Source organism: Cygnus atratus, chromosome 20, assembly GCF_013377495.2.
Source record: "Cygnus atratus isolate AKBS03 ecotype Queensland, Australia chromosome 20, CAtr_DNAZoo_HiC_assembly, whole genome shotgun sequence".
NCBI lineage: Eukaryota > Metazoa > Chordata > Aves > Anseriformes > Anatidae > Cygnus > Cygnus atratus.
This window is the reverse complement of record NC_066381.1, coordinates 4,429,259-4,440,092: the sequence shown is the minus strand read 5'-3', so window position 1 is coordinate 4,440,092 and position 10,834 is coordinate 4,429,259. Positions and strand designations below refer to the sequence as shown.

Below are 10,834 nucleotides of genomic sequence, written 5' to 3'. Positions count from 1 at the left end.
GAGTGGAGGGACTGCTTTGTGTTGTCTGCCAGACAGTGGCCAATAGGCCTTTGCCTTACTACACTGTAAAGGACATGTGCTATCCAGTGTGTCACGTGGATCAAAAAAAAATGGGATTGGGTTTGTCTAAGGGTGCTTGATCTTATCCTAAAATGGGGGAGCAAAACCTGCCCTCTGGCACAGCGGTTGGTCACTCTCCAGCTCTCGCACAGAGTCACAGCGGTAGCTAAGTTGGGCCTCATCAGCTGCCAGTCTTTCTTTAAAGCCAAGCAGATTATTTCCTTAAGTTTGTAGTCAGGTATCTTCCAATCTGTCTTTGAACCAACTTGTCACCTTTTGTTTTTCTGAACTGGGTATACACCATCCCAAGAGGTAGAAATGGCAAACAGTCATGTTATCTCCCTACTTAATCTTGCTTTATAATACACACGGGTATTATAACCCAGGGAAGCACTGTATGGGAATGTCTGGCATCAGGTTACTTTGAGCATGTCCTCATCAGTATTGCAAAAAAAAACCTGCATGAGGTGGAGGCCTTGACTCTCTGGACATTTCCCACTGTTTACAAGACTTAGCCTTTGCTACAGGATTGGTATCTGCATATCTGCAACGTAATCTGATCAGTAGGGAAAAAAAATTAGCTGCAATTTATGCTTGTTTTCTTTAGGATGCAAAAACAAGTTCAGAAACCAGACCTGTCACCTCTGACAGAAACAGCCCAGGTCCTTCCCTCATAGGGGAAAGCCTCCCTGTGCAACCAGCCAGGGACTTGTATCTAAATAGGTAGCTGTTCCCAGAGTAGGAAGTGTTTTAAAAAAGAAGTTCCTAAGCACATCCTTGACTGATGGTCACATGAGGTGAAGAGTCTGGGGTGTGTGTGTATCTGTGTGCGTGTGCCTGTATGAACCCAGAGGCAGATTCAGAGACGGCACAAAAGCAAAAGCAGCTGTTGATGGAGGATGCCGATGCCCAGTAGGTACCGGGGGCTGCAGGGAGGCAGAGGAGGGCACCTGTTACTCTTACATTCAACAATCGAATTCCTTGAACTGTAGGAAAACACGAGGAAGGGAGGCAAGTTGCAAGTAACTACAGATTTTAATGCCCGCTCCTAAGCACTGCTGTACTCTCTCTGGCTGTTCCCCCGCATCCCCAGGATGCAGTTCACTTGAACTTGCTGTGAACACCGTAAATACAGGACACCTGACATCGTACTCATTTACAGTATGTTTATTTCTCAGTGCATTACATGAAAGGTCTTTGGTATTTGTGGGTTCTTGAATACTGTTCCCACTCTGCTCTGTAAGAAAATGCTGAATACAAAACATTCCATATACAGTAACAAAACCCATAGCAAATAAAGAGAAATAGATATTTTGAACAATAACATAGCAATATGAAAACAGATAAGTAACCATGCAAGAGGTGGAACAAATAGGTTGTGTTATAACAGAGCCTGCCATAAAAGAATTCATCGTGTCAGAAGAGTTATTCTTGTCCTAAGTTCAGAACATACACGGCTGCAAAATGCTGCGTATGGCTGCCCTATTAATGACCAAATGGATGTATAGCTTATTACAGTGGGAGAAGCTGGGACCGTTTGCACACATACAAAACACACTGATATAAATAAAAAAATACTGTGTAAAATAACTAGTGAAAAAGTTAACATTTCCTTCTATGTGTGGGAATGTGCTTTGTGGACAATTATAGCACCTTTAAATTGCTTGGTTTCAAAGCAATCACAGAAACGGCAAGTAGTTTAAACCCCTATACCAACAAACACCAGAATGGAATGTAGTCTCGAATAACACAGAAGCTGTAAACATGGAAGAGAATGAATTTCCACTAAATTGTATTGAGAAGTAATTCCCGAGGCTGAATGTCTTTTGGAAGCCTTTGTCACAGTGGTTAGGTTCTTACATTAAAATAGTTCATTGCAGGGACTGGGACTGAACCTGAATCCCAGCACCAAACTTTCAGAAAGCCACCTGTGAGCCATACGCTCGGCTCCTCTGAAAGCAGCACCCGTTCATGCTAGCTGGAGAATTGGATCTGATTTTTATAGCCTGTCCCTGTTTCTGTGGAAGGTGATGGCAAAATTATCGTGGAGTTTGGTGGGAGCAGACGAGGGTTCTTCTATTTTTCCTTAATTCCCTGGGTCGCTATCAATTCTTTATAGTAAGTGCAGGTTGGATACTCTGGAGACAAGCATTCTCCACCTCTCCCGGAGTACCAGATTGCTGGTGAACATCAGGGTGCACAGATTGCAGCAATTGCCAGTTATGCAATGTGCTGCTGCTGCTTCTGGTTAGCTCAAGGCAAGGAAAATGCGTTTCTACTACCAGAACCGAGCCAAGTCAAAAACACATTGGAGTTCAAAGAAACATTAAGAATTTCAATGAAGTCTTAGGAAGAAAAAAGGAAAACAACACACTATGGTATTGCACAGTATGCATGTAAGATAAAGCACTAAACATTTCATTAAAATATATTTCTAAATGAGCACGCATCCAAAATAAATCCACTCTCTAAGTTACATAGACATGGCAAGATGCATATATGCCCTGGCTAAAATGGATCTTAGTATCCTGCCTAAGATGGAAAATGTGGTTGGAGTGGTTTGCTTAGGCATGAACATCATTAATGTCAGCGTATGAGGCTGTGTTCACCTTTAAAGTATATTTGAACTGGGCCTGCACAAGAGTGTGGTCCAACTGTTGTGTAAGTAGCGAGGAATGAAACCCCAGCTGAGAGAGAAAAGTCCAGTTGGTGTAATCTAATGTCACCCAAATTAAAGATACAGTACCACATAAAAGAGGGATGTAGCTAAAAAAAGCAAGAAGTGTGGGGAGCAAAAAAATGACATAGCTCATACAGAAATCTGGAAAAATCAATAATTAAAACTGTTGCAACCCAAACCTATCCAATCTTGTGACAGTTAGCTTGGCAGGAATAATTGCAAACAACTTCAATTAAATTTCCCATCATCTTGCCAGTGATTTGTTTTAAATAATTTCTTAATTTAAAAATCCCGAATTCTAGTCAGTATGAATGAAGAGAGTACTCATCAACCTAATGCAATAGCTTTGAATTCATGAAGACAAACTTGGAGGAAGAAAAATTTCTCTTTCAATTCAATGTGAAGGCTCCAGAATACCAGAAATATGAAAAAGGCGCCATTGCACTCCTCCAAATTCAACCCTGTAGCTGCAGGACCAGTGAAACAAATTTTGCTGTTTCCCTTTTTAAAGATTGCTTTGGTTTAGTTTAGCTCCTGAAAGGGCCATGAGAAAAGTTTCTTAATGCAGTGAGTGCCTCTAGCTTGCACCAACCTGCCTCGCATAGACATTTACCTTGCACTGTGATTTCTCCTCAGTCTTCAGGGTCTGACCTTCCAATGCCTGCAGGGAGGCATGAGGGGCTATCTCCCACATGCTGTGCCTTGTAATGGCCACATGATCAAGACCAAGCTAGTCCCTGTTCAACAAGGAGGTAATCAAGTACTTCTCAGTTCCCACATGGCAATCAGCCTGTAACTGGGAAGACCTCTTTTTGTGTGTTTAATTCTTAAATGGAAAGATTATTCCAGGAATGTATCAGTGACTGCACCACGCTTAGCTGTGCTAAGCAGATGCTCCAAGCCCCCTTCAAACTCTTGCCCACAAGACAGTGAATGCAGGGATGTGACCTGCTGAACAGCACTTCAGTCAGTCGCTGAATGTTGGGAAGTTGAACTGCTTGGATCTGTGAGCTTTAGGCTGAGAGCTGGTCGCCAGCCTTCTCAAAGGCACTGATTAAATTCCACATTGTTTAATACGTGCTGTCATTAGAAGTAGCACTGGATTTAGAGTTACTGCTGGATTTGAAACTCAGATGTGTTCAAGAGACTTTCTCCTCAAACGATTATGAATACAGGATGCTTGACTCAGATGTTTTGACTTGTTTTCTTATCTTCTGACTATATCACACTCAAGCTATAATTCAGAGTGCAGGTACAAAAAGGAATACTGGAGCCCAGAGCATCAGCTCTTGGCAAACCTTTGCATTCGCTTCAAAAGTTGGAGTCTTGGGGAAAGAGAGCACCTGACTATACCTTGCCTTCAACTCCCAAAACTTTTGCAAGGCTTTGGACTTGTTTCTTTGAAATGTCCAAAGGAAAACTTGAGTACACAGAAGTACAGCGTGAACTACACAGAGTTATTGCAGAACCAGATCCCACCACTGGGCAAGCAGTGTGAGGATTCAAACGCCGGGTAAGTGCATGTACTGCAGCCTTCAAGCCAGCTTAAGCCCTGGCTGTTTTTTATTTAGCTGTATAGCAGTAAAAACCTTCTCTATGTGGACAAGTTTCTCTGCTGCCTGCTCAGCATCAACTTGCACCATTTTGCGTGTTTTGAGAGGGATGGTTGGATTTCTGAAGAACAGGGCCAAATGAACCCATCTGGTAAGTTCAGTCGTTCAGGAGTAGCCTTTACCCTATTTCTGAAAATATAATGCTCTTCAGAGGAAAGATTTGGATGTTGTGATGTCTTCTGTATGTTTACAATGTATACAGAAAGTTAATTTAACGCATGGCTAATGGGCTGGCAGAGTTCCTTCATTTTAAGGCTCATTTCCAGTGTAGCACGTGTTCCTGTTTTTACCTTAGGATGAGCACTTTGGGCGATGAACGTTCCTGAACTTGTGGACCATACAGTTGTTGGTCTGCAACAGTTTTTGACAGAAATACTTGTAGGAGTATAGTTTGTCTTTTTCAGCTATCTGTATCTTGCACTAGGAACCAGACAGAATGAGACCAATTTACACGTCTGACACCATAAAATGAAAAACACAAAATTTGCTCACTTTTGTTCTGGACGGAATTTGAAAACTTGGCAGAACAGTTAAAAATATATATACATATAAATAAAGATAGTACCATTGGTTGTGTTGATTAGTCTTACCCTTTCTAAGAAAATTCACTGTCTCCATGAATGACTTGTCCAATCTGGTTTGCACAGCAGGTGCAGTGATTCATTTGTCACTGAAGGGCAGGTCCAACCTCTTAAACCTGGATGCTGGGACTTTCCCCAAACACTTGTTATTGCAAAAAGCAAAATGACTTTGTACTTAGCTCCTCAGTGCAAGATACGCTTTGACAAGACTAATTCCACAGACTGTGATTTGCTATTACACTGTCTCCAGATTCAAATGACAAGGATTTACCCACAGAATAATAATAAAAAAAAAGTGAAAATACTTTTCCTTATTGATGTAGAATTAAGAAACTATTGTGCAGTGTTCTTTCCTGTGAATAGGTATTGCTACTACTTAAATTAATTTGCTCTGGATGTATGCACAAACTGAACACAGTACGGGAAAATTCTTTCGTAATTCCATTATACCTCATACATACTGCTCTAAATTTTCACAGAAACAGTCTAATCTCATTGAAGATAGAGAGTCAATGTACGCCATGAACATTTTCATCAAAAGTCCTTGCTCAGCCTGTCACAAATAGAAATAATGCCATTCACATGCAATCAGCAACATGAAAAGCCAAGATTTTGATGGTAAATTGCAAACAGTAATCCGAATTTTCAGAGTAACAGCTTAAAATTTTCTTTGAATTTTCCAACTTGTTCTTTGCTTAAAAGAAATCCTTGCAGGTGAGACTGCTTTAATGGCCTATGAAAGCGGTACTGGTACTGTCAGTGTGACACCACCACATAAAATAAAAGCGGATGCCACCAACTATACCAATGGACAAGACTAAGGTTTGGCTTAGAGTCTAGTGGGACTGATTGTCTCACTCAGTTAAGCAGGGCTTTACTGAAGTGACTTTCAAGAGCTGTGGGGAAACAAGGGGAGGATTAAATGCTGGAGACACAGTCAGGAGGTGTCACTTCTGTAGACAGCTTCTGAGGATACCTGCCACCTGGTATTCCAAAGGCAAAACGACAAAATCAAGAAAAACATTCATAAGACCCTCTCTGAGCTATGGATAAGACATTCCCTGCAATAAGGGCATAGTGTTGGACAGGTAAGGAAATCCAGCTGCCAGCACTACAGCCTCCTACCCACTTCATTTGCACTCTGCACTTAAGCACTGGGATACTGTATCTTTAACTGGTGAACCGGCACAGAGGACACGCAGATGCTCCTACTTCATCCGATTACTGCTCCTTTTGGCTTCACCGTCATCCAGCAGTGAAGAGAGGATCTGGTAGGCTTGCAGCTGCTGGGGTCCTCCACGTTTGATCTTGATGCTGGTTCGCTGATGGGAACCCGGGATCACATCTTGTCCAGAGCCTGGCTCAATGGAAGACAAAGAGTCTGTAAGGAGAGAAAGTCACGGGAGAGCGCTATTTAAAAGGGGAGGCTAAGGAAAGAGTAAATGGGCCTTTGAATGACGCCTCTTCTGGAAGAAGTGTTGTCTCTCCTGCTGTCTTTCCATCCACCAAGGAACTGTGGCTCTATATTTGCTGCCATCATCCTACTCCAATATTAGGCCTTTTCCCTCTGCTCTGTATAAACTCCTCAGGGTAAATACTATTACTGCACACAGCACAGCAGGTCCTGTTCCCGTTTGTCACTCCATTTACAAAGCACTGTTCTTTTATTGATCATAATCTACCTTGGGCTACAACTACTACTCAGCACTGCCCACAGATTCCTGTTATTGAAGGATAACGCATTGCCAAGTGGTCACAAGGAAGTGCTGTTCCTGGGGGTGTAAGTAGCATTTCACTCCTTGTAAAGGGGCACATTTTGAAAGGCTTGAGCCACCCGAGGCTATAGACAAATTAGCAATAAAACTGGAAATAAATATTAGCTGTCCACTCTCCCAGTATGCCTCGTGTTAACATACACCTCTTCTTTCTACTGCATCCTGCCCTACAAAGCTAAATATACATTTGACTATGGCCACGCTTTTATTTTCCCAGCAGTTGGCAACAGATGCTGATAGCATGATGCTGCCTCATCGTTTGGAATGCCCCAGTTTCTTTTTCCTTTTGCCTTCAGAGCTGGACATGGGTGTGTTTCCCTGCCAAGAGTCCAACCTCACAAGCCAGACACCCAGTCTTGGTTCATTCACATGAGGCAGCATTTCTATTTCAAGGGAGCGCTTAGCTGCAGGAGAATTTGTGCTGTGTTTGCTGGAAATAAACAGTGCCAAACAATTTGGGCTTTCTTGTGTCCTTCTGGGCTGCTCTCTGCAGTTTGCTAGGCCAGATAATCTCAAGCTGCCCTCCCATTGCAGAGCAGAGGTTTGTTTGCTGGTATGTTTTGCCTTGTTGCTTGGGTGGCTGTGGTTTTGGAAACCACGTTGATTGTGAAGTTTCTAGGGAAAATGAGAGCATGCGATTGGCATTTCTGCGTGGGTTTCTAAAGCTGGGTGGAATTGGGCTACCCAGGAACCTGTGGTAAAATTCCTGACACCTACGGTGGGAACCTGACCAGATAGTTGGTGCTGGGTGATTTAAACTTGTGGTGCTGTTCACTGCAGGGAGGTCTATGCTCAGGGAAATCCTAATTTGTTATTTTAGATTTTTTCAGTTTTTTTATTTATTTTTTTAACCATAGTCACATACAGGGATGAACACAAGGAAAAAAAAAATGCCTTACTTTCCAAGTTCTTTTTCTAAGTGGTATTTTTGTAGGGCCTCAATATGTCTTAAGTTAAAGAATGGAACTATTTCAAAAGCACAGAGTAAAAATATAATTACCTATACTGTATTATTGGATAAAAAGGGAACTATTTATATAAAGACATGCAACAGAGGTGCTTAAACATGGCCTAAACTACACTATACAATTAAAGAAACATCCACGTTTGTCGATATACTTACATCAGTATAGTGTGTATATATATGGATATAAGTAACTCATCTCCATCCCGAACAATAACAGAAAATATGTATTTGTCAGTAAAAATGGTTTGCTGAAATAACTGTGTCAAAATAGCAGCACCACATGCCTGGTTGCTGTGGTACTGCCAAATATAACATATAAAATTGGTAAACAAGGCAGCTCTGCTGGGCAAACTGACATCTGTCCCCCAGTTCAAGACCCAGTGTCTATATAAGCTGCCCGAAGAGCTGTTTTTTTGTTTTTTTGTTTTTTTTTTTTGCTTTATAGTAGTATAAATGGAGGTACAAAGAAAAAGACCATGGAGGGCCGGACCCTGGGTCCTGTATCTCTGTGAAATTCACTGACTGTACTTACAGATTAGGTTCCCCTTTTACTCTTACCAGAAGAACATACAGGCTGGGCATGGATTGCTGCCTAGGTAACCTAGTGGGCATCCTCCTGGTACTTCCATCATGTCAAAGCAAATAAGCATAAAAACATCTCTTCCTGTCCTTGGTCTATAAAATCTAGTGAAAAGCTGAAGCAAACTAGGAGTAATGCAGAGATAAGGTCAGGGTGACTGCGGTTAAATCATGGGCTCGTGATTCATGATTTCCCAAAAAGCTCTTGCTGCTGCTGCCCATTGCTTCTGGAAATAGTACTTTGGGCCTCCAAAAGACACATCTCCATTGAACGATGCAGAGCAGTGCAGAGACCCAAGCCAGTTCAGCCGCATAATGTAGCACTCTACACTGACACTATTTTCTCTTTGAAGTGTCCAATGGCATTTTCATTTGAGCACCGTGCTGGCTCCAGAAGTGGCTCATGGGCTCTCAAAGCCTGCTGCCTTACTGCAACATAATAGGAGTGCTTTAAGTCACTTGCTTAGGAACCTCTGGACAGTTTAACTATGTGTTTGCCACGTAAATATCTAAAGGCCACTTCATAATAAAGGTGGATGCTGATCTGAAGGAAGGTGTGGTAGCAGCTCAATTTACAAGCAAGGCCAGGAATTAGGTTCCACAGATCTGTTAGAGTGTGAAAAGTGCCGTGGGACTTAGTTAGAAATGCTCAGCTCAGTGCCAAAGAACAGGCTTGTTTCTCAAAGGCTGGGATAGTAGAGCTAAGTAGTATTATTTTGCCACTGCTGTGTTTCTGAAGGGAAGAAATCGGCACAGCAACTTTGGCAGCTGTGCAAGACTTGATCCTCAAGTACCATGAAGGGAGAAGTCTGACCTGTGATGACTGTACAACCCCACACTCTGGTTAAGGGGAGAAAACACTCTTAAGGGGTGATGCCACATGCTGTAGCAGTGATGGCAGAGCAAATAGCCTCAACAGAAAACTTAACATTCTATTTGAATGAGGAACGTATGAGACTTTCTTTAACTGTGATCATGAAAATAGGTTTTATGTAAGTTGTAATGGCAAGACATTCACGGATCATTTGTTTTCCGGATAAACTGCAGCACTGTTAGGGCTTTCTCTGTAAACTATAGAGCTATACCAGGCAAGAGCCTCAGTGGTATTAAGGTGACTTAGAAGACACTATTAACAGCATTAAAAGATCTTGCCTAACAACTTGAACAAGCAGCCTCCCTGAGATGCTGGTAGGTGATCATGGGTGCAGCATGGATTAAGACACTGTTCACTCTGAATTGTAAATAAAAATTATCACAGGGGGGGTCATTTCATCTGTTGGGGTAAAGCCAGAGTAACTAGGGCAGGTGGCGGAAACTGTAGGTCCTTGACAGTTGGAAGCATCCTTTAAGTCATGCTGCGTACCTAGTTTTGAGAAGGCTGCTTAAATAGATACTAGACAGCTTCTGACATTGACAGAGAGCTTAGGAGACTGGGAGGATATTTCATCATCAAGCAGCTGCCTGAATAGAGTCCCAGTTGTCTCGAAAAGAAAACTTTAGCGATGCTTACCATGAATTCCTATCATGTGCTCAAGAATCAATACCCTCTCAGCCAAAATCTTCAGAGCTTCTCGAAGTTGTTGAACACCTTCTCCCTGCAAAAAGGAAAAGAAAACTAACATCAGTACATGTTAGCAGAATAGGCTTCTTGTTCATGATGTTGGCTGAATAACACCAAACTAAATGTGAATGCTTAAAAAAAGAGAAGTAGTAAAAAGTGAGATAAGCTGCAAGGATTAAGTTGGAATGCAGGAGAAATTCCTATTTATAGAAAATCTCCTCAGTTATACCCCACACTTGCAGAGCCTCTGGCTCAAAGCCAAACTTTTCACTTTGGTTCGTGTTTTTGCAGTGGGCCAAACCCAGGGTGTATATCTGTGTCAAACCATTATACCAGGCAGCTTATGTTAATAACTACCTGGCCTACCAACTGCACTACCTGGAAAACAGGTTTTGCTCTCCTCTGACATTTACTCTGAATGTCAGGGAGTTACTTTGGCTTTCCCTTCATTGGGACACCAGGAAACTGTTTGGAAAGCACCATCCTGTTGTTGTCTTATAAACTGGAACAGTGGCGTGTATGCCCATCCTGACGGGCTTCCTGCTGCCAAGGTTCACATTATTTCTGCTGCACTTTTGTGACAGGACCCTTGCCCCTCTCAAACCAGCCTGCCAGAGGGAATGTGCTTAAAAGACAGTAAAGAGATAAAAAGTAAAGTTAAAACAAAAAGCAAAAACAAAACAATAAAAATACATGCTTACATCAGCACCTTTATCCCCTTCCTCACCCTTCTTGCCTGGTTCACCCTAAAACAAACAAGAAAGAGAAATTTGTCTCCATATGACTGAGGATGCTGTCCAGGATTACTTGCATCCCTTCCCTCCAAAGGACCAAATTAAAGGCAGAAGAGTTGAAGCAGCAGCAAACAAACTGACTGCCTGGCACTTCATGACCTCTGTCCTGGCTCCCAGCAGGGAGCCTGTTTCTGACATCGATGAACTCGGCTGGGGGTGGCCAAGCTGCAGGAGGGGCTCACTGCCATGGCCTGGCCCTGCCACAAATCTCAGCAAGCAATGTT

General features: G+C 42.4%; 1 protein-coding gene across 1 annotated transcript in view; it reads right to left on the bottom strand.

Moving 5' to 3' along the window:
• Positions 1-5,380: 5,380 nt before the first annotated feature.
• Positions 5,381-10,834, bottom strand: part of COL26A1 (collagen type XXVI alpha 1 chain) — a 168,843-nt gene continuing 163,389 nt past the window's right edge. The window contains exons 12-14 of the mRNA XM_035559059.2: positions 10,518-10,562; positions 9,766-9,850; positions 5,381-6,315 (exon numbers count right to left, since the gene is read on the bottom strand). Coding sequence (XP_035414952.1) covers positions 6,143-6,315; positions 9,766-9,850; positions 10,518-10,562 — 303 coding nt within the window. The 3' untranslated portion in view covers positions 5,381-6,142. The remainder of the gene's footprint in view (positions 6,316-9,765; positions 9,851-10,517; positions 10,563-10,834) is intronic.